At 36.9% G+C, this 24,378-nt stretch overlaps 2 protein-coding genes across 4 annotated transcripts in view; one reads left to right on the top strand and one right to left on the bottom strand.

The window, feature by feature from the left end:
* Positions 1–2,143, top strand: part of CFAP69 (cilia and flagella associated protein 69) — a 58,553-nt gene extending 56,410 nt beyond the window's left edge. For 2 of the 3 annotated variants that reach the window (XM_088797769.1, XM_088797772.1), the window contains 2 exons: positions 1,209–1,313; positions 1,859–2,143. In XM_088797769.1, coding sequence (XP_088653895.1) covers positions 1,209–1,313; positions 1,859–2,029 — 276 coding nt within the window. In that variant the 3' untranslated portion in view covers positions 2,030–2,143. The remainder of the gene's footprint in view (positions 1–1,208; positions 1,314–1,858) is intronic. The other variant, XM_088797771.1, reaches the window with a different exon arrangement.
* Positions 2,144–8,991: 6,848 nt separating this feature from the next.
* Positions 8,992–11,914, bottom strand: FAM237B (family with sequence similarity 237 member B). Its single transcript, XM_074339766.2, has 3 exons — positions 11,763–11,914; positions 11,612–11,690; positions 8,992–10,323 (listed from the first exon to the last, which is right to left on the bottom strand). The coding sequence occupies exon 3, from the start codon at positions 10,318–10,320 to the stop codon at positions 9,904–9,906; it is 417 nt and encodes a 138-aa protein (XP_074195867.2). The 5' UTR covers positions 10,321–10,323; positions 11,612–11,690; positions 11,763–11,914; the 3' UTR covers positions 8,992–9,903.
* Positions 11,915–24,378: the final 12,464 nt, after the last annotated feature.

The following is a 24,378-nucleotide window of genomic DNA, read 5'->3' as shown; positions in this document are numbered from 1 at the left end:
TGTAGAATACTAATATTATTAGATCTTTATATGCACTTTAGAATGATAATTGAAACTATGAATTTTCACAATTACAGAAGGTGCTACTCTGAGTTTTACTTGGTTTATTAGTGGGAAGCAAAGGAGGTCTTTCTGGTTTGTATAAAGGAAATAATAGCTAGCTAGCCTTCATATTCATTGATCTGTTCTGTAAGAAGCAGAGTGAAGGACAGAGAAAACAATTGTCCATATTATTCTCTCCCCCACAGATGTTTCCCCTCCGGGAACACCAAAAGAAACATTGTATTAAAGTTTCAATGTGAATTTGGGATAAACAACCCTTCAGAGAATGTGATAAGCTGCTTTAGCTAGAAGCTAGAAACTAAAGAGTTTATAATGCTAATTGTTCACTTTGAATATATGAGAAGTGCCACAGATTTTCAAAATATCATTACTTTTTCCCAATTTTTCCATTAATACTTTGAATACACTATTATGTAGCATTATATTAACAATTCTTCCTCTAAATAGGAAATTTTAAAATGTTAATCCATGAAAATAGTGGAATCATTTTCAGATAGCAAAACCAAAGCTAAGAACACGCTTGTTCAAAGTACCATGCCTCTCTCTTCTCATGGAAAGTTCTTCACAACTTTATTTATAAAAATATCCTCATAACTACCTGTATTTTAAAGGAATAGTTAATGAAAATCATCCCCTTCCATGCAGGTCATTGGTTACCTTGACTTTCACCTGTCCTAGTGGCTCAAATATTGAGTTTGAATATAACTGCAACAAATTATGTAATTTATATTATTCTGAGTGCTTGAAACATTTAAGTGTACTGAATTAGTATTTAATGTGTGCAAAATATTTTGAAAACATACATCATCACCTGATGTAAATTCAGTAGCTTATTCAATTAAGTATTAAAAATTGAACCTGATTTCCTTAGGACCTGCTTTATTCCTGCTTTATTCATCTATGACCAGTACCTCTAGAAATCTCAGTGATGTTTTCACGTGATTAGTATCTTCTGCAATATACAAAAGATATAACTTGCTAATAATAACTATATTCGTAGCCTAAATGAGTAAATGAAGATTCCAGTACTAATAAATAGTCAAATAATAAGCCAGACACAATTAAATGTAACTTGTATGCTTCATTGTAAGTACCACAGTTAATGCTTGAATAGCAATATTATTTTCTAATTTAAAAATCTTCAGAAAGCAAAAAGACTTCAGGACAAAGCTATAGAATCCTCTAGATACAATGGGCGACCACCAAATGCAATATTTCACCAGACAGCTATTAAAGGCCTAAACACAACGGTAAGATATTTTTTCTTCATAGCTTTTCTTAGCAGATACTGAATTTAGCCCTCAAAATGTTCTTTCCATGGGGTTTTGTTTCATATTTTTTATTTTCACTGTTCAAATTTCACATAGTTAAGGTATATTGCTCTCCAAGGTACCTCCACCCTCACCCAGTGCTGGTTTGGTCTAGACCCAGCCCTCCAGGATGCCCAAGAAACTGCCACAAACACGGGTCAGAATATATTTCTACATCTCTTTGGCAAAAGATGTGCAGTGCCTCCTTTGGCTGGCAATAGATGCATGCCACATTCCAGTGTCCTGGTGTCGTCTTCTAGACATAATTTGGCCCTGACTGCGAAGCTGAGAAGCAGTAGAAGGAGAATCCAAATCCATTTGCCTGGCTCCAAAGCCCTTAGGTTTCCATCATGCCATGCTGCCTCCTAGTTACTTATATGTACACTTTGTGTCTTTTCCAAAGGAAGCGGAAAGATGAATGGGTTTTTCTCTTATTGAAAATCATTGTAAGTGGACACTTAGATATTTGCCTTTTGTTTTTTTAGGTGCCCTCTGGTCAGGTAGTAACACTGGAAAGCACTCCTGCCCGTTTAACAGGAGGACCTCTGGCTGAGACAGACATTGCCCTTAAAAAACTGCCTATTCGAGGAGGAGCCTTACAAAGGGTGAAAGCAGTGACAACTGCGGACGAGCCAAAGAAGAGTGCTCCTAAATAAAATGCTCTAGAGACTTTTTTGAGATAAATTCTGCTTATAGTTTTTTTAGTTAAATAAATTGTTATATACAAATGTAAAGCAAATATTTTAGAATAAAACGCTATAAAAATAAAAGCAAGCACATATAATTTATTGAAAATATCAACATATAGCATCAGAAAAGCATATATTTCTTTGAAAAGATTGCTAATTCTCTCAACTGAAATTATAAAACATATTGTATCTGTTAAGACCATTTTGGTTGCATAGGAACTACTCCAACTGATTTAACACCACCACCACCACCCCAAAAAAAAAACAAAAACTTTTATAGCCTCTGTAGCTATCAACCTGGGAATAATTAAGACTACCAACGTTGCTGGATCTAGAGACTGAAACTCTGTAAGTAGGACCTTCTTCCCTAGCAGCTCCTGGATAAAATTCTGGGAGATATCCGGTAGAAAGGAGTGCGAGCCTGTCTCTCAGCAGTCCTGCAACTGCCTCTGCGTCTTGGGATCCCTGAGTGGCTGCAGGCCCATTCCTGAGCCATTCACCATGACGTTGGCCAGATCTGAGTACTGCCTACTCGTGGAACCAGAAGCAGGCGAGCACCATCCACGGCATGCGGATGGATAGTTATCATGAGTCTATATAAATACTGGGCAGCAAAAACATTAGCAACAAATACATTGGTCAAAGTACAATAAGTTATCTCTGTGATAGACAGCAAATGTTAGTCATGAACTAAACAATGAAAAATTAAAAATACAGACGGTTTTATTTTAATATATAAATATGCAAAGCAAACTCTATGCTACTTCTCTTCTTTAATGGGGAAGGGAAAGGGAGAATGGGGAAGTGTTTTCCCTTCTTTCGTAGTGAGGTATCTGGCCAAAGAATAGGAGATAGATGCCTTAATGCTGGATGTGGAGTAGTATCTGTTCCCTCTATGGCCTGATGAGGTTTCCATAGCCTGTCTCCATCCTCATCAATCCTCTCCTCCACCCTGGAAACCAAAAGTTGAGTTCATGTCCAGAGCTGGGAGAGAAAAGAACTTGTGTTCTTAGACAGAAAAATGTACTGAAATTTGTCTAGATTCTAGGCCCATAGGGCACACTCAGCCGTGTACTGCTAAATGTATAACAACTAGCTCTTCAAGAGGAAAAAGCCCTGATTTGTAGTGTTTGACACTTTGCCCTCCACTATGACCAATTCCAAGCTCCCAGCATGATCCTATTGAATGCAGAGTTGGGAAGACACGCATAGAATCCACTTTCATTATCAGGTAAAAGAGGGTCCATTCTCCCATGAGGCCCACCTTCTACTTCCTTCTTCCTTCTTCTCCTCCTCCAACTCACATTCCGCTGGGAATTTTCCATTATCCTTGTCTGAGGATAGTAACACCTGCAGTGGAGGGAGAAATTGCCGCTGTTGTTGTTGTTAATGTTCTAATTAGAATGAGTTGCCAGTTCACCTTTGGCCAGCGGCCTCTCACCCTGGCCCAGCTGCCCATTCAATTCCTTGTGGCCCGCAGGAGTAGCTCATATGCATCAGCGTATTAGTGAGCTCTGTCCTCTCCTGAATCCCTTTCTCGATTACCACCACCCATAATGAGATCGAGCTGTGAGAAGGCGTAATTTGTTCCTCGTCTTCACAGGAAGTCCTGAGCACAAAGATTCTGTGTAGAGAGAAGTTACTGAGACACTAGAATGGATGTGGGTAGAAACACGGAATGATGAGATGCCCACACAAAAAGCACCAGATACACTTTAGGTACATCTCAGATACAGAATCAAGATGAAGTATCAATGGCTAACAGCAATGAGTCATTGCCCCATTTTCTAGACTATACGCTCCTTTCTCAGTCTCTAAGCTCCCTGAGGACAAGGTGAAAAACCACATTTCATTCGTTATTGTAACCAGTTCCTCAGTAAATTAGTTATTGAATAAGTGATGGTGGCCTCAGCTCCTGGCAGCTTTTCCCTTGAGCTTTGCAAAGGCAGACTTTTCCTGAGCTCAAAGGAAAGTTTCAGCCAACAAAATACTATACAGGTAATGCTAAACCCAGACATGTTCAAATGTATTTACCTCAGAACAGTGATCGACTTCCTTTAAAATGATGAGGCATAAATACTCTGACATTATTAAAGCATATGTAGAAATAGAATCGATATCAGGTGGTCGAATGTCAGTTTTTGTATGTAATATTATACAACTTGATAGCTCCAGATTGATTAGGAATGACTTTGATCAAAATACTCTTGTGATGTCTGTGGACCTTTCTCCTACCATGTAGATCTTATCCATCAGGAAGAGGAAAGTGAAACAGGGCAGGTTATTATTACCTAGCAGCCATCTAAGGGCTGTAGAAATGTAGATGGGTGGAGGGCAGTAACGTTCTTAATCCAGACCCTTGCACTTGGGTAGACAGTTGGCACCTAAGTTTGCGTATTACAGTTCCAGCCACCCAGCAGGGAGTGAGTGAATCGTTCCACTTGTCTGACTCACTAACTCTAATGGTTTCCCTGTCTCTCCTCACATCCTGTGCTCCCTCCCACAGCACTCCTGAGCCCTAGGGGATATAGTGGCTAGCCTACGAGGCCAGGCAATTAAGTTTGCAAACCCGTCCTAGAAAAAGTGCTACATACCTCATTGCTGAATATCACTATGGTCACCTCCTAAGTACTCCCCTTGGGAAGATATGCATCAATGCCAGTGCCTAGTCCACCCTTCAAAGCAATTTAATTGTCAGACCTTGTATCCAGCCTGACGAAGGTGGACAGTATATTTCCTTCCATGAGTCAGTTGAGACAAAATTTCAAGCTCTCAAACTGAAACTTGCTAATAAACTAAATGAAAAGAAAGTCAAAAGAATCAAAATGATGGAGTTGACTGAGCACAGATGCAAGTGGCTTCAGCACTCTTCAGTAATGACATCTTTACCACATGAGGGAGCTCATTCCATGGTTAAATTCTTGTCATCCAGTGATTGCCTATGTGGGATGAAAACCAATGAATAATTAGGTGAATAACTTTGGTTCATCTGGTCCTCAGTCTGCCTTCTGGAACAGAAGATAACACTTTGCATCACAGGAAAAAACTATGATGTTCACCCTAAGTCTTTTTAAGTCAAATATCCAGTTTCTTTAATCATTCTTATTTAATCCCTCCAGACTATGAATCTGGCCAAACCCTATTGAAATGCTATAGTTTGGTAGTATTTCTCTCTACTGTGACCAGCTGACCCAAAACAAGGATTTCCAGGTGTATCAGGACCCATGGAGGAAAGTGTAATGAAACTAGTCCCTCTCATTTTCACACACTTTCTGCCAGCACAGCCTAAGCTTACATTAATTTCATTAGCAACCATGTTTCAAAATTGTTTGTATTTAGTTTACAGTCAAGGAAAATGTCAAGGATGCTTTCTGAAAAAGAAAAGCAGCCTCTGACATCCAGAAACTGACCTGGTACTATCAGGTTAAAATTCTATAGATAGACCCAGTGCTCAGATCTTGATTTTTAATAATCTCCAATAAAAGAAACCAGGACTCCTTGGAGAAATGGCTGATTCTAGGGATGGGGCAGAAATACACAAGATGCGTCTGGAGCATCCTATAAAGCTCCCAATGGCCAAAGCTGGAACAATTTGAGTAACAAAATAAACTGTAGTGTTGGATTATAACCCAAAGTGTAAATAAGTGTCCAAAAGTCCATACTAATATGAATAAATGATGAAAGAATAGGAAGGGAAGGAGGGAGGGGAGACAAATCTCCCATACAAAGAATTCCAGATAATTTTTGTAGGTATTCCCTCCTCAAGGTGTTGGAACATAACTCCTCATTCCATTAAGTGTTGGTTATGCTTAATGACTCACTTCCAAAGAATACAGAATAGAAAAGGGGAAATAACTTTCCAGCAGAGAAACCTGGCAAACACTACCTTAGCCAAGGTTAAACATCACCAGTGCTAAGTTACGTTGATAGCATGTATGCTTGATATAAAGTGTTGAGAATAGTATTTTACCTTTGTAGTCATCATCCAAAAAACCTATAACCCCAGCCAAACCATGAGAAAAGCATCAGGAAACCAAAATTGAGGGACATTCTGCGATATACCTGACCAATATTCAAAATTGTCAAGGTCATTAAAAACATCTTAGAGCTAAGGGGACATGACAACTCAATGTAACATGGTGTCCTGGATGGGATCCTGGAACAGAAAAGGACATTAAAGAAGAACTAGTGAAATCCAAATAAAATGTGAAGTTTAAGTTTATAATGTATCAGTTATGACAAATACACCATACTGATGTAAGATGGGAAAAAAATGGGTGAGAAGTGTACAAGAATTCTGCACTATCCTTGCAACTTTTCTGAAAACCTAAAACTATGCTTTAAAAAAAAGCTGAAAGTAAAAAAATAAAAATAGAGACATTTTATAGGAAGAGCAGAAGAACTTTAGACATAGATACTCAATTATTGTCCATTGTTTGACCTTACGAAGAAATATTTTGGAACAATATTAGATGTTTTGCTGCCTGTTTTTCCTCAACCTTAAGTTCTCTGGAAAATAATTGGTTATGAGTTAAGCGATATGAGATCAGCGTAAACCCAAAGCTATAAAACTGATTGAATCTTTTCCATAATTGAGTCAAGAATTAGTGGGGTTTTTGTTTTGTTTTTAATGATCTTTTGACTGATCTAGTCAAATGATTTTGAATATGGCAAAAGAGAATACATATTGCCGTGTCCAGCACAGACAGGAGGGCTAGGCCTGAGGGGGAAGGGTGGGAGATTAAGAAAAACACAGAGACAGGAAAGTTGTGATCAGGAGGTCCACTGTCCACGGATGGCAGAGCAGTTGCGCAGTTTTTATTTTTCACACGGTTTTTATACTGTCTGGAACAATTGTCTGTTTAAGCAAGTATTAGTAGAACTTTCTGTTATGTGTATTTGCAAGCTTGTATGTCTGCGGCTGTGATTGTGCTATCTTGTTCTTTCTGGGGGAGGATGCTTAGGTGAGGCGTCCCTTGGAATGACCTCACAGTCTGCAAGGACCTTGTCAGCTTACATCCTGCTCTCCACACATATCATTCCCCACTCAACCCCATTTTGGCCAACATTTCTGTTTTTTTAACTTGTGTTTTAATATCATAAAACCGTTTTTAAGTTAGTTATATTTCTTACTTCACCTTTGTCCTACTGGAATGACAGCTCTGTGAGTCAAGAATTGTATCGGGATTATTCAACATTGTATCCCCAAGCTCAATGAATTTTTGTTGAGTAAATGAATGAATGAATGAATGAATGAATGAATGAATGAATGAAAATATGCATTTGAGATCTTGCTTCCTGACACATCATCAGTTTGGCTCAAATAAACTCTTATAAAACTTCCAAAAAAAAGAACATATTTTTTTCTACATACAAATTACATGATTTGGGCCAAAAACAGGGAGCAGGGGGTAATTTTAACAGAACATGATACCTGAGGACCATCAAAAAGGCTTCAGAATCACTGCTTTAAAACCAGAATGCCATTTTTGGCAAATGTCCTTATTTTTAATTTGTAATAATGATGTAGCATGTAAATTCAATTAAGAGAACTAGGGAATCATTTGTAATTAACCTATTTTGGACGGCTAATAATTAATTATATTAACACTAAAAAGTTCATAGTGATGCAACAAAACTTTTCTGACAACTATGATTGGTGACAACTGGTTGGACAATTTTTAGATAAAATTATGTAGTCTTGCTTTATGGCATTGAACTTTTGAGCTTCAATCATTTGCCCACAGTTTGTAAAAAAGCTGTTTTCTGAGAAAAATTATGACCCTGTGCATCAATCTGCAGGAAATGAGTTAGGTGTCTTGGGTACCTGTCTGGTCATTTTAATAAGAGAACATAAGCCCTCCAACCAGTTGATTTTCTGAGCTTACAGATCCATCATTAATTGGCAAGATAAAATATTTTCAACCCAGGAATTTATTAGACTTATAACCTCATATTATCTGCAACCAATTATTATATAAAACTCGGTTATATGAAATAATGTTTGTAAAAGATACCTGAAAGCTCTGCAATCTATTATTCTTTAATATTGGAGATTCTTAAACTCAGGTTCTTAGACTCCCCTGCAATTATACACAAAATGATATGTATATAATACAACACCTTGCAAAGGATCTATAGCTTCATCAGAATTTCAAAGGGGTCCATACTCAAAGAATGTAAGCCACCACCCCTTTAATTCAAAGTTTATCCTTGGATCAAGTCAAATCATCAGACAGTTGCATACGTTTTCAGTATTTTTTTTTTTTTTTTTTTTTTTTTTTTTTTCTGCTTTTAAAATTGTTTATATTTGATTGAGTTTGGGTGTGCTGGCATCAGCCTGCATTAAAGGGAATGTGTCATTGTCAGGATAGTTGAAAACAGAGCTGTACATCATGGTAGACATTATGAAACCCTAAGGGACCGGTATCTATTGGCTTTTAGTCCTAGGAAAACCTGGTCTTCTCCCAAACAAATTTGGTTTTTCTTATTAGCATTGTGAATCTTGAAACTGCTCATGAGTCCCTCTCTTCACCCTGAGAAGCAGAAAACTCAGACCAAATTTACAACTACCCTTTATCAAAGATAGAGGTTTTTATGACATGCATTTTAAACTATTAGTCTAAACTAAAACTGCATATTATTAATTTCTTGTCTTTATTTCACATCATCCCAATTTCCTCATCTACTTCATCTTACCTTATTGTTTGGTATATTTCTTTAAAGCTTCATTTCCTTTTTTAGAATAAGATGTGAACTATAAAAAGGAAATATAAAAAACTGAGCTAACACCTAAAGATAAAAATTCTATCAAACTGTACGTTACTAAAATGAAGTTTCTTATTACCTTTCTGTTTGTTACTCCTTTTAAAAAATGAAGACAACAAAAATGAGAACAATAAAAATGTAGTCACTAATGCACAGAAAAACATTTTAATATATAAGATGGCTCAGTGATGAAATGCACATATCAGAAGCCACATAGTACACTACATCAAGATTAAATATAACTTTTTAGAACAATACTGGCATTAGTTTTGGTACAGTTTTCAAGTCAGTGTTATGTATAAGATACCTTATAAAATTGGTGACAATTTTATACCACTGACTGTTGTATTAAAAAATATGTTGCATTTTAAGTGGTGTTTTCTTTAAAATAAAGATGCTTAAAAGATGCTTTTAAATAAATAACTATTAGCAAATTACCTGAAAAGACAGGAATGATCATTCAATAGTCATAAGGGAATTACACATCAACAAAAATACAACCTTCGTCAATATTAAAGAATTAACAATTTTGATAAATACTACAGGAAATATTTGATCTCATAAATGCCAACAGAGTTAAACTTTCAGATTGGTGTCATCTTGCTTAAGATATTTTCCATGTTCTCTTAAATGTAAAACTCACATTTTGTAAAATACAGTCCTATAAAGTTACAGAGGAGAAATTGTTCATATTTATTTTAATGTCTCTTAATATTCCGTCCAATTAAACAAACCTTTTGAAAAAATTAATTTCAAAAGCCTAAATACATTTCCAATGTTTAAAAATTTCTTCAACAAATATAATTACAGTGTTAAATGGCTTTCTTATGAACTATTCATGGGAAAAAGTAAGATAATTTTAATGATTTACCAAAATGTACTATATTCCAAGATCACATAGAATCAAGAGTTTGTACATCAGAGCTCCCGTGGTTTCTAAATTACATGAACTCAGTAAAAACAACAACCAAAGCCAATCATATTAGGAAAAAATAGGACGAGTTTGCTAGCTTGTTGGATAAACTTGAAAAATCAAGAGGATTAAATACTGAATTTTTAAGAAAACTAAACTGCTATTCTCTTGAGTACACATTTAAATTACCTCCTGTTACCCTCTGTGGAAAATTATATTTGGGAAGCATCACCTGTCTTCTGCCCATTCCATGAGATCTTGAAAGCAAACAGTCTACATACATGTCCCAGAAATCCTGAGCTATGCTTAAGAAGACTTTATAATGTCTAGGCCGCTGGGATTTTTGCAAAAACAACATGAAATTCCAGAAAGCATCCACATTGTGTGCTATCTTGAGTTCCTTGAGATCTATCAGTGACAAAGAGCAAGTGTTCCAGCACTGGAGATCCATGTCTTCTGTCATCCCTGGGCTGACGCTGGCAAGCACTCCCTTTTGAAATTCAAAATCTGCATTGATCAGGTTGATCAGCATCATGCACCCCAGTGGTAGACAGAACCATCTTCTGGCAAAGCCCATATTCTATACAGAAAAAAAAAAAAAAAAAAAAAATGAGGGGCTGTATTTTTAACTTAAAAAGAAAATGATTCAATTACTCAATGATCTGTTTAAACCTAAAAAATTATAAATAATATGGATTTGTTTATGATCCAGCCAAATTTGTCTACTGTGTTGGTTTACCTCGAAGTTGCTGACTCTCAGACCTTCCTTTGAAAGGATATTACAATTGCAACTTGTTTGCCAATATTCTAATAAAGTCTTCAGCAGCCACTGAAATCCAACACATGTTTATGAGGATGTAATAGATTCATTTCATCATAAACCTTTAGAGCTGGAAGAAACTTTAAAAAGCATGTGCTCCAACCTTCTCCCTTTAGAAGCTGGAAAAATTCTCAGTGATTTGGCTCAGCATGTTTTCAGGGCTCCTATCACCCTGGCCAAGACTCTTACCACAACACATTGCAATTAAGTGGATCAAAATGCAGTCCATTATCTGTGTAAACATGAGACAAAGTTTTTCGGCTTGGGTTGTTTTTTTTTTTTAATTGAGATGTTACCAGTCTATTAACCCAAGTGCTGCTGGAGCTCAAGCACCGTTTTAAGTTTCAAAGTTACTGATACTTTCAGTTTTATTCAGTGAAAATTTTTGTTAAGCTTTGACATATAGTAGATCCCTGGTTTCTCTTAGGTTCAGGAGCTGGAAGGAGAAGATTAACATGAAGATGCACGAAGACAATAAAGGTGATAACGGCTAATATGAATGACATGGTGCAAGGCCAATGACATTCAGCAAAATCTTGGATTTTCTAATGGCTCTTTACACAGGTTTCCCTTTTACTGATCGCTCAGTAAATCGGCCTAAAGCACGGAGGTGGAAGACAAGGAATAAAACGGTCTTTGAATTGCCACAGAGCTACTATTTAAGGCTGGCATTGGAAACGCCCCTGACACAAACTTGACAACCTGGGTAGGGGAGTGGAGTGGTGAAGACGGATCCAGTAGACGGGACTCACTTACCTCCTTCCCCGTATACTGACTGCCATCGGCCACCTTCCCCGAAAAGTTAGGATAGACAAATCAAAAAAACTAATTTAAATTTAGGTTATTCAGGTCGTTTCATATCGTCGAAAATTATGCACATTCTCCAAACTGACAGCGGCCACTTTATGGAGATCTAAAAGGGAGGGACTGGGTAGGACGAGAGAATATTTTTCCCCGTAACTTTGAGGTGACGTTCCCCAACCAATGCCCTCTTCCCGGGTCGGGTCACCTGGATACAGAAGAGGAAGCCCGCGCGGGAATGGAGTACCTTTCGTAGGTGGCCGAGGTGCGCGTGCTGGAGCTGTGTCCTGCGTGCGTTGCGCTCTCTCGGGGAACGCCGGCTGCTCCTGTCGGGGAGGGACGAGAGGTCTCAGGAGGGCTCGGACCACCACCGGTCCTCCCAGCCCAACCGAACTCACCCAGGGGCAGGTGAAAGGCGGGAAGCAGCGCTCAGCCACCCGCTGCGAGCGCACCTGAGCTCGACCAGCCGAAGGGTCTCTGCGGCTCCGCGCTCTGTGCTGGGAGGCGCTCGATTTACGAGGGCGGCGCTGTGGGTTCCGTGGCGGCCGCCGGGGGCTCTGGAGTCAGCCCCGCAGCCGGAACCGCGCTCCTTTTCTTGTGACAAAGTGAGGGGGCAGAGAGTGGGTGGCCGCGCTCCCGAGTCCCCGCCCTCACCCAGCCCCGAGACCCGCAGGCAATCACGTCCCGCACCCCTGCCTCTGCCACTGCTCCCGCCTCTCTTGTCCACCTGGGGGGGAAGGGGATCTTGAAACCTCAGGGTCTTACTCTCTCTATCCCTTCTTGATTCTTCCTTTCTCTCCTTGAGAAGATCCATCACAGCAAAAGTCTGTCTACATAACCAAACTATCTGCTCCCTCTACTCACCCAGCCTCCACACCGTGCTGTTCTATCCAGAGAAAAACTTTCAAATCGTAGTCAGTTGTCTGAGTTCTTGATACATTTTGGATATTATACCCTTATTGGAGGTATCGTTTGCATCTCTTCTCCCATTCAGTTGGTGGTGTTTTTGTTTTGTTGATTGTTTCTTTAAGATGATTTTAATAAAAATAATGCATGACTTGGAAAACATATTAGCTTAGTTAGGATAGGGTTTGTTTTGGATATAATGGTAAATTAGATGGGTTGGTTAACTAGACCAACTGGGTAAGTCTAAACTTCAACATGAATTTATTATAGTGATTTATTTATAAATGTGCTCTGTGCTTCTGAATTTCGCTGCTGCACCTTTTTGCTACAATGAGATACCACCTCACACCTGTTAGAATGGCTACCATCAATAAGACAAGAAATAACAAGCGTTGAAGAAGATGTGAAGTAAAGGGAACCCTTGTACACTGGTGGTGAGAATTTAAATTGGTACAACCACTATGGAAAACAGTATGGAGGTTCCTCAAAAAATTAAGAATAGAGCTATCATGTGACCCAGCAATCCTCTTCTGGGTATCCAGCCCCAAAACTTGAAAACACTTATTCATAAAGATATATGCACCTCTATGTTCATTGCAGCACTATTCACAATAGCTAAGACATGGAAACAATCTAAGTGTCCTTGACTGGATAAAGAAGATGTGGTACATCTTCCATTCATATACAATGGAATACTACTCAGCCCTAAAAAATGATGAAATATTGCCATTTGTGACAACATGGATGGAGCTTGAGACTATCAGGCTAAGTGAAATAAGTCAGATGGAATAAGACAAGAACCAGACTTCATCTCTGAGTTATATCATAAACATTCTCCCTTTCTCTCTGTCACTTTAGGTCCTGACCTCATTTCAAAGACCCTTCCACTTAATGAAGCCTTACTTCTGTAATTAGGTGTTCATTTTCACTACATTACTTGGCATCTTTTTGTATTTGTACTTGGCATGTACTACTACACATGTCGTTTTTTTCCATGGGAACATGTGATCTTCCCTATTAGTTTACAAGAATACTATCTATTTCATGTTTTTCTAGTGACTGGCATATTATAAAATGGACACTAAATAAATAATTTTAGCTGATTTCTCCTTCATATCCATGATATTCCCTCCACTTGGTAACTTTTGTCAGCTTTCCACAGGCTTTCAGAACTCCAGTGTTTGCTGTGAAGATTTCCTGGTTTAGTCAGATCATTGCCCTATTCATTTGCCCCCATGCTTCCTACCTTCCAATCACTTAGTTGCAGTTCTGTCATACTTGTGCCATTTTTCCTTTATACAGCATATTTCTCCAGGAAATACTGCCATCATCACACCCCATGGGATTCAGAAGAGCATGCCACACACAGCAGGACCATGTTGACTGACTAATGCTGAATATCTACAAAAAGAATAATTTTTCAGTTCATTGACTTTCTGACTCGTTATAATGAAAGACATCAATTTAAAGCATCCACCATTGCAACTGCCTCTAGTAAACTTTAATAACAATCTATTTATCAAAGTGTGATTCAATGACCTTGGGGAGAAAGAGAGCAGGAAATGAAGTCAAAACAAATAAGTACCCTGCAGAGAAAACAAGCACTCCTTGACTGCTGACTAATTGAAGGGAAAGAAGGCATTTTCTTTTTTTTTTTTTTCAGGAACACAAAATGAACAAAATACTGTCTCTGAAACAGGAGAAAAAGAAAAAGTTCAAGAAAGAAGGTGAAAAAAATTATTAATCCTTACTCGGGCCAAAAAGGACCATTAGTACAAAATATTTTGTTGTCATTTTTTAAGAAAAACAAGAAATAAAAGTTTATCTTAGGTTTAGTTTATATTTATCTTTAGTTTAGCTAAAACATAGAAAGTGTATAAACATCATATATTCCAGGATCTTCATTATATTAACTCTTTCACTATTTTTTTAGTGGTTTCTTTAAGGATCACAATAGATATCCTTAACTTTTCGTAGGCTGCTTAGGGTTAATATTGACTCAATTCATGTAAAATGTAGAAATCTTGCAACGTATGAATCCATTTACTCACTTTCCCATCCTTTTTGCTGTAGCTATCAAATGCATTACATCTACATACATTATAAACCCATAGTACAATGTACATTATACATTATAAATATTCCTCAGTCTGAAGAACTTATTTAGCATTTCTTATAATGCACAGCCACTGTCAACATTTTTTTTTCTTTATCTGCAAATGTATTTTATTTCACCTTCATTCTTGGAAGATGATTTTCACTGAATGTAGAATTCTGAGTTGATGTGGTTTTGTCTGGAATTTCCATTAGTTTCTTTTTTATAGTTTCTATTTCTCTGCTCGTTTTCCTGTGTTTCATTTATGATATACATATTTTCTTTTGGTTATACTAATTGCTTTAAATCTTTGTCTGCTAATTCCAACACCTGATGCATCTCCAGGTTGATTTCTATTTGTCTTTTTTCTCAAAAATGAGTGACATTTTCATGTATCTTGGTTTATTAAGTAGTTTTAGGTTGTATCCTTGACATTGTAAATGTTATTTTACAAAGACCGTGGATCCTGTAATACTCTCCCAAACAATGTGAGGTTTTTTTCTTTAGTTGGTTGTTTCGGTTTAGCATGCAATTAACTTCACTGGACTGTTTTTGGGTCAGCAGCTCAAATATCAGATTAATTCTTTTAGCCTAGGTTTAGCTGTCCCCCAGAATCTGCTTACTTTTGGTTGTTCTCCCAGGCCTTCAGGTATTTGTTTCTCATCTTCCACTTAGAGTTTATCCTTGTCTGACAAGAGCAACTCATGCCAGCGCTCCTTTATGGCTCTCATTTTGTAGGTTAAGAAAATTGAATATAAGAAGGTGTTTTCTTGTTAATGAGGAATTTATTGGAATTGGGATTTGCCACCATGAGAGTTGAGTTGTTGCAATAAGATAGAAGTTATTGGGCAATTTCCTTAACCATAATAAATATCACTAGTTTGAATTAAGTAGAGTGACACCTATCAGTGTTAATTAAAATTTTATATTATGAAATATTGTAAAAGAAATGTTATGTTACAACTTTTTAAGGACATTGCTAGAACACTGCTGAAAATAGAAGTTCCTAAAAGATATGTCTTACTGAGTATCTAAAAACTGTGAAATTAGCATACACATACTCAAACAGACAATCTAATATGAATGTTTATTTCAAAAGCTAAAATAATATACACAAAAACAAACAATTACTTTACTGGATGATAGAGTTTAGGGTGTTTTTATTTTCTTTGTAATATTTTGAACCTGTATTGTTTTGCAATAAGAAAAAGAGTGATTTAAAAATAAAATAAATCCTCAAAACATTTCATTCACATTAAAGCATTTAAAAATTTTATCTATGCTTTTCTCATAGATTGTGCATTTAATGCTCCATCCAAATCACTAGCAAATTTAAATTATTATGGGCTACAATGAAACTATTACTAACATAAAAGCAAATATATGAGATATTTGCAATTAACTTTCTTGTAAATTTGTGTCCTATACCATAAAATCTATAAATAGTGAAAGGATTATAATGCTTAATTTTTAAAGAAAAAAAATGTTATGTATAAGAAAAATATTCAGTATAATGTAAAAGTAAATAGATGTTTTGAAAGCAAAGATCTGCATTAATAATCTTTTAACCGCTAGTTGTACTCAGAAGTTAGCAATAATTTCTAGATTTTGGAGAAAACTTTAGGCCTTACTTTCTTTTTCAACTAGTAGAATGTTTTTTGAGTTTTAAAGATTCATTGTCATGCGCTGGCTTCTCCAGGAAGCAGGTTCTGTGATTGCATTTTGAGGGCAGAATGTTTATTAGGGAGTGTCTTGGGATCGATACCTGCAGAATGGAGCGGAAGAAGCAGGGTTGGACAGAGAGAGAAGCTGAGCTATGATTCATCTCCAATGAAGTACTCAGCGAACCTCACTGGGAATGCTAAAGCTGAAGTGGTCCATCAGAGTTTGCCATATTGGGTCAGACTGGTAAGTCCCTACATCCTCTCCTCTGTTAGTCAGTGGAAGATCAACCCTGGAAGGGTGTGACCTTGGGCAAAATGACATCTTGCATTTGAGACAATCTTTGAAAGGCCTACAGCTAAACGGCTGTTTGTTGACACCACTCCCAACAGGTGAGCCAACAAGTCCTTCCTTGAAGGAGGATTTTGGTGCCCCATCTCCAAATTTACCACAATCATGAAATGTCCTTTCTACTGGAAAATTTAACTCAATGGTAGGTTCAATATGAATCAAGTAAATATTTATGTCCATATTTAACGAAGACTGGAGATCTGGATTGTCAGCATGATGCGGTACAAAATTTAGGGCAGTAAATCGCCCATTTATGAAAAGTAGTTTAAACATAATTCTTTGAATTAAAAAGGAGAAAGCTAATGAAAAGTAGATGGGATTATCTGAGGAAATGTCTAAGAAAATACAAATATTGTATAGGAATAAAATAATCTTCTAGAGCCATACATGCTGCTAAATGTGTTTAGGACTGTAAGGGCTGAAAACAGAATGCACCAATCAGGATTCTGGTAAGTGAAGCTCTGTACTCTGAGAGATACAGCTCTCGCTGTACACCTTCTGTGTCAGTCCATGCTGTAGGAACAAGAGAAGACTGTATACCAGGAACCACAGAGAGAAGGAAGAAGAATGCAAAATACCAAACAACAAGGTCCAGCAACAGAAAAATATGCCAAGCATAAGGGACTGTTCTGCAAAGTCAAAAGGAAAACTAACATGTGAATATAACCTTTATTCAGGTTGAATTAGGTCATCTGGTACTCAATGTGACCCAGACTAGATACACATTCAGTGACCAAAAAGTGATTTATAGTATTGTAGATCTTCTTTCTGACAGGAAATGCCAAGGGAGAGGGGAGTGGGATTTCTTAATAAACAGCACATCTTTAAAACCTTCACAGTCCATCATCATTCCTCTTTGTATTCTCCAACACCATAGCTATTCCCAGAAACTCTTTAACTCTTCTCTAGTCTGAGCTCTCTGACTTCTCTGACAGCTTTGGATATGCCTTTTCCTCTCTACCTCCTCTCTTTCTTTCTCTTGTAGCTTTTGATTATGTAGCTCCACCTAGCCTTTCTTGTTTCATTTGTTTTATTTTATTTGTTTACACTTATACTTGAATTTTGGAGACCAAATGATAGCCCAAAGGGGCCAGAAAGAAAGAATCCTTTCTATTTAGTGTAGTGGAATGTCCAATGAGAACAGAGAGTATGAGTGTTCAAAAATTAGTAATTATGACTTCGTTACACAATTAACTAATAAACGTATCTCTATTACACTAATAAGAATAGTGTGCTTTATCTTGGAGGATTTTGTTAGGGGTGACTGGGATCTAGACCCACCTGTGCATTCTGAAATTAATGGATATACAGAAGCTTTCTTGAACTGTTGTGTATGATTACTGGGTTCCTCTAAACTCTGTTGGGTACAGAGATAGAAGGCAACTTGATGTGTAGTCCTTTAGAGATTAGAGGAAATAAGTTTTTAAACCTATACCTTATTGCTAATTTTTAGCTAGAATCACAGAATAACATAGTACATTCAGCTCCCTATATCTAGTTTTTGGGGAGGTTATCTATACCACTTAAGAGACCCAAAATGGGTTGGACATCATCAAAAACACAGCCAATAAAAATAAAGTATGACTAACTGGGGATTATGGAGGGCCAAGCGACACCACGGAAAACTTAAGGGTGGAGATGCCAGAGTAATGTTTGAGGGTCCATAATGATGGACCAGCTTCTTGAAGGGAACAGTTACAGAAAGCATAGTGATTATGATTATTTGAAAGTAGAGAAGAGAGTGCAGATTGAATTGTTATTAAAGAATTTTAAATATATGCAAAGAAAAGGACACATTTTGAGAGTGAGGTCTCTTTTTAACGTTACTTCACTGAGAATATAAGTATATGTAATACATGGTAGGCATCTGGATTCCCTTTTAATTTCCTTGCAGTGTTTAAGATTCTTTGGCATTCTTTGGTGTGGACTATACTGTACTCTTCCTGGCCTCTCCTGCCAGGATAAGCACACGTCTTCTCTTTCTTTGACATTTCCAAGGAACTACTTTTCGTTGGGTTTTTTGAGTGCTCCAAATGAGGTATAACTAAGGGTAACTCTTTAATTCTTTCAATACACAGTCATTACATCAGATAGGGTTCAATCAGAGAAACAGAACATTATGAGTAGTATGGGATAAGGGATTTATTACAGGTATTTGAACTTACACAATTGTGAGGGGAGCTGAGGAAATAAAGGTCTGAATGTGAATAGTTAGAGGATTAGAGAAAAGCCAACAATAATGAAGGACCACAAAGGGATCTATGAAGAAGTCTGTGGTGAGCTGTTGCCTCTCCATATGGTGGTGGGTCTGAAGTCATTGTAAGTAAGCAAGTCAGAGAGTCAGGAAGAAAAGCTGGACAGCTGGGCATAGCAATGACACATTTTCCTGCCACAAAGACAAAATGGAACCTATGTTGGTCACTCATTATATGAAACCCCAAGGATACAGGCCACCTGCAGAAAAAGTTGGTTTCTTTGACCATCTTGCTACACATGCTACTGGCCCAAGAACTGCAAAAGCAGGAGGAGAAGATTTCATGGGAGCAAGAGAAATTGTGGGCCTGGGTGCTGCTCCACGTGAACAAGATGAGCCAGAATGTCATAACTGCAAACACATGCATGCACACACGTGTGTGCACACACACACACTCACTCACTCACTCACACATGCACTCATGCATGTGAAGTACACAGGCAGTGCCTGGGACCCTGCACCAACCTTCTGAGAATAATGGCTGCTGCTTCTCCCTTCCAAATCCCATGCATATTTCTCTAATGGCCAACTCTAGATTGAAACAACTGAAGGGAAGGAAATTCTGGAAACAATAGTTCCAACTGAACTGACACAGCACTACATTGCCACAGTCATGCTTGTGACCAAACATACCATGAAAAAGATGGCAGTAACTCACCTTGACCCCAATTGTGGCCCTATTAAAAAAGACATGAAGTGAGGTTGGATGTATTTAAGACCTACAGAATGAGATGGGACAAAATAATTCAATGAACTCAACTTTCTGGTTCCACCCACCCAACAATTCTACCAGAAATTCTCAGACATTACGAGTAGCACTAGCATAGCATTTTTTTATAACCTTGAGCCACTGTTATTAGTAAAATGTGGAGCTGAGTGGATCATAGCTTTGACTCAATGGTGATTCCTATGTTCCCACATAAAAGAAAAATGGGCCAAGATTACTCAATTTTGTGTACTACCTAATTCTGCTACAGCCTTGTATACATAGCCTCTCAATAATGTTTGATAAGAAATCCTTGCTTTCTTGTTGCAACACTTTAGTATCTCAGAAGGAAGCAATACAAAATTGATGTAGTTATTGGTTTTTCTCCTCTGTGAACTGTAATTTCCATACATCATAGATCTCATCTTCTTTTAAGAAAAACAGTGTTTCATCAGCTAATAAGATACAAATTTTCTGTGATAGAAAGAAACTATCTTTCATTTATAAGAGAATTTTCTATGGGAAGTCTTATATGGCAAGAGTCTAATAATGAGAATTTTTTCTAAGATGAAGTTTCGTGTGAGAGATGATTTACTTAATGAAGAGATGTGATCATTCCTAACTATTAGAGAGACAACTTACACAGTAGGTAAAGAGAAGTCCAAATTTGAAATTAATGGCATATGAGTCCAATCTCCCATAGAGGTTTACTTGAAGTATTATTATTTTCTTTATATTTCAGAAGGAGAAATAAAGGATAAAAGAGGTGGGAAATATCATCCCCAAATAAATATCAGTTATTATAATAGAAAAGTTGTAAATAGAAAAAAATTCATATTAACACCTTCGTCAACTGCCCATAACTAAATTATTAATTAACTAAGAAGAGACATGACAAAAGTTTGCGATCATGCAGAGAAACAAAAAAGAATAGAAAATATGTGTTTATATTTTAGTCAAATTCAGTTTCAGTCCCAAATTTCATATTTCCCAAAAGGGAATATCTCAGGACATTGAATGACAAGTTATAGCTGTTTGTGATCAAGATGAAATAGATGTTTCAGACTAAAGTAAGATGCCAGCCCAAATTCAGATTTCTAGAGGAAATGATCTCAAAATTCTTAGACCTCTCATGTCCTCCATCTCCAATGGGCAGGAAGTAAGGGATGCCTGATCCCTTTCCTCACGCTCATTTGGATGTACAGGGGCCTCCAAGAACTCTGCTAAAAGAGCATGCTGTCTACCCCTGCAGTGGTGAGGCATAATGACTGTGGTCTGCTGATATCTCTTTCTAGAGAATGTTCTAGCTGATTTATGATGTGGTAGTAATAAAGATTTAACATATACATGAATATGCTAATATAAACATTCATTTCTTTATTTTGAATTATTATTGAAATTATCTAAGAATTCTATTTTACTGGAAATGGTTACTGCTTTAGGAAGTATCAGTAACAAGCAACAAAGGAAATGGGTCAGGTAAATGAGATCCTGAGTACATTGCCGACTTTCTTGCTGTATATACACTCTTGTTTTGCACAAGCAGGAAGCATCATTATCAAAGACCTTTCTGATAATTCCACTGCCATTCTTAAACTTGCAGATGATTAAAAGAAGTATAAAAAAAGAGAGCAATCAATGACTCATAGTATAGCAATAGCCCCTTAAAATATTTTTATTCCTCTACCACAAATGATTGACAAATGGGGGTCTTAAAAACATGATTCAGCTAATTCTTAGGAATTCTATAAATATTTCTAAGAAAGTAACCTTTCATGATATCCTTCTAATTGAAAACAGGATACATTAAGAACAAAGGAAAATCATGTTTTATAGGAATAAGTTTTCTCCACTCAGTATAAATTCATGTATCAGAAATATTAAAATTCATCTATGGACATATCATCCATGTGCCTAATCTCAGAAGCTAAGCAGGGTTAGTCCTGGTTAGTACTTGGATAGGAGAAATATTAAAATTTGCTTCTTTCCTTCATTAACACAACTATTCTGCTTAATTATTCTTGCTTAGTAATTCTAAAAATGATGGCAGTGTTCTAGCATGTAGCTGAGTGTGTGAGACAAATTAGGAACCCAGTAATTGTTATTGAATGAATGAACAAACCATAAATCCTTAGGAAGAAAAGCAGTAAGATAAATTTACTTTTTTTTTTTTTTTCTTCACATAGGTCTTATTTCAGGACAACAATTACATGGCCTGAGGCCATCACTTTGAAAATGCTATATTTTAATGTAGAGACATGAATAGCTTAGCTGGTATGTAGCTTTCATTTATTCAATCCACTTACCTTTATCTAGAACTTGATTTAATTGTAAAGTGTAAGACCCCCATTTATAATGGTTCTCTGAGTACAATATTTTGAATAGCATGAAGCTAAAAGAATATTTGGCATTACTTTTGGGGATTTTAAGGCTAATGAGTGAGAATAACTCTATGCATATCAGGTGATTCATATGTCATAAGCGTTAGCAATCTAGCTATTGTCTTTCTTAAGAATAAATTAATTAACTAACAAATATTCAAAGAGTATATACAAAGTCTAAGGCCTGATCCAGTTGGAGCCTGTTAGGAAATATAAAAAAGGATAAGATGTAGATAGCTAAATAGTTGCAGATAGAAATATATCCAGCATTTTTTTTAAAAAAGTTATCTTTTCAAGATTGAGGTGACAAGAAGATATAAGAATAGAATTTCCAAGAAAGCAACTTCAACGATGTCCCTAACTGGAATATGGATATAATGGCTGGAACTACAGCAGTCATGCTGAGACCATAAGGGGATCTTGAATACAGTGATATGATCAAATCTGTTGTTTAAGGGGAAGAAAACACCTCTGGAGATCATTGTGGATAAAGGATTACAGTGAACAAGAGCTTTGGGTCATAGTCTTTTCTTTGTATATGAAAACTGGTGAAGCCTGATGACAATTAGGTTATATAATCAATAAAATAATTAAGGTTAGAATGAATCTTATAGAAGCAAGGTAAGCTGTGGTGTCCTGTTATATTAAGGATACCAAGAAGCTACCTCTGTTTCCACATGGTTCCTGCACTGAAGGATCTCCCACACTAATGCTTGACATTCTTTTACTGGAAGCTAGCTCCTTTTTTTCATTCCACAATTAGAGATAAAAACTAAAAGTAAATGCTATGAGAGAATTAACACACTGGCAAAGTCATGTCAGCTTTTAAAATGCAGATATCAAATTGATGCCTGAGATCCAGTTTTGACAGGCCCTGTGAGAGGAAGGCAGAAAGGTACTTACTAGTACCTGTAGCAAGAAGTGATTACAAGGAAGAGGGGGGATGAAGAAAAGGGAGGTTACAAACACTAAAAACAAACTACTCTTTCAATATTGTGTCTTTGGGTGGCTTTGGAAGAGGAAATGCAGAGAGGAAGCATTTTGTTAATAAGTACTAGTAAATCCTCTGTAATGATTACTGCTTGCTAATCTATACTATTCATAACAAAAATTAGAGATGCTGAAGAGTAACAGAAAGTTAATCTCAGCAAATGCCGAGGTAAACTATTTAGTAAAGAGAAGTGGGATGAATAATATAAAACAGTAGAAATATGTTTATGGTTCTAAATGTAGTGATGTACTTTCATTTATTTGTTGTATAGGAAACTTCTTGAGAATTCGAGTACAGTTATTATCTCATAAAAAGAAATTTTAACATTCACTTATACAGGCTTATTTATTTACACATTTAACCACCTTCTTTCCCATCTGGTTTAGGCCTGTAAATTTAAATTTATTACAAAATAAAATGCTTGTTTAAAAATGTTTTTAATTAGAATAACTCTAGTTTATACTAAATGTTTTTTGAAATCAAATTCTGAGTTATGCCAATGGCTGGCTCATTTGGGACTATCATTTCTATGCAAGTTTCTTTAGTGCCATGAGTTTAATGGTTGGCCTATACTTTAATCTTCTGAGCAACCATGGGGAAGGCATTCTGTCCTCTCAATGGCAGAAGTAGTAGTATTTTCTTCCAATAATGACTTGTGCACCAGGTCTGGATAATATCTTGGGTCATTTCACCTCATGTTCATTTTAGCCACACATTTTAAAGGAATCAATTTCCAATTTCATGTTTCTTTTGTTCCCTGGTAGCCAGAGCTGTAATCAATACTCAGGCTCTGACCATATTTTGTTCAAGAAAAATATTACGCTTTCTCTTTTGTTTATACTACGTAATATTCCTCGGTGTTCTGAGATGTTTTTATATCAACTTCTCATTTGTGTTTTATTTACTGTTATCATCTCCCCATGTATATATTATAGGAAAGAAAACAATTTGGGCTTATATTCACTAGTAAGAAATCTTAGAAAATAAATAGATTGGGCTTAACACAATTCTGACATAAGAAGAAGACCTAGTAAAAACAATCATCCAAATGGCAGCAAATGTTACCAAGAGTCAACATCTACATAGTAACAACTTTATGTCCTGATTAATTAATCATTACAGGTTAAATTTCAATTACAGCTTTGACTGGTGGGGAAGAGGGAGGTTCAGTAGCAGCAAAGGAATCGAGACAGAGAGGGATAGTTTCCACATCGTGCATTTCCAAATAATCACTGGTGCAAGCGAGGGATAAAAACGTGCAAAGGATTCTAGATATTAACAATCTTGGTGGTAAAGAAAGACAGAAAGACTGGCTGTGTAGTGCAGGGCCACCTAACATGGCTGCGCACTTTTCACTGCAGGAAGGCTGGGGAGAGGAGATGCGAGGGGCGGATCATTCTAGGCTGATCCTGCCCAGGTTGAGGGAAGTTAGATCGAGACCTTTAGCTACCCGACTCCAAAAAAACTACTGTCTGACAAACAGTTGCAAGTTTCCTTCCCCATTGAATGCAATGTAATTCTTACAGATCTCAGATCCTGACATTTGTCACAAGTTTTACATTCACTGTCTCCTGGAAGCTTTTCCTAGAGATCACTCAGCTCGTCAATGAACTAACAGCTTTCTCTAACTCCTTTTCCTGCTGAATTTCCGGGGCTTTCATGCATTCA

This window comes from Rhinolophus sinicus, chromosome 4 (assembly GCF_057876585.1).
Source record: "Rhinolophus sinicus isolate RSI-liver-muscle chromosome 4, RSI-T2T, whole genome shotgun sequence".
NCBI classification, from domain to species: domain Eukaryota; kingdom Metazoa; phylum Chordata; class Mammalia; order Chiroptera; family Rhinolophidae; genus Rhinolophus; species Rhinolophus sinicus.
The sequence above is the reverse complement of the archived record's forward strand: the minus strand, read 5'-3'. Positions and strand labels throughout refer to the sequence as shown.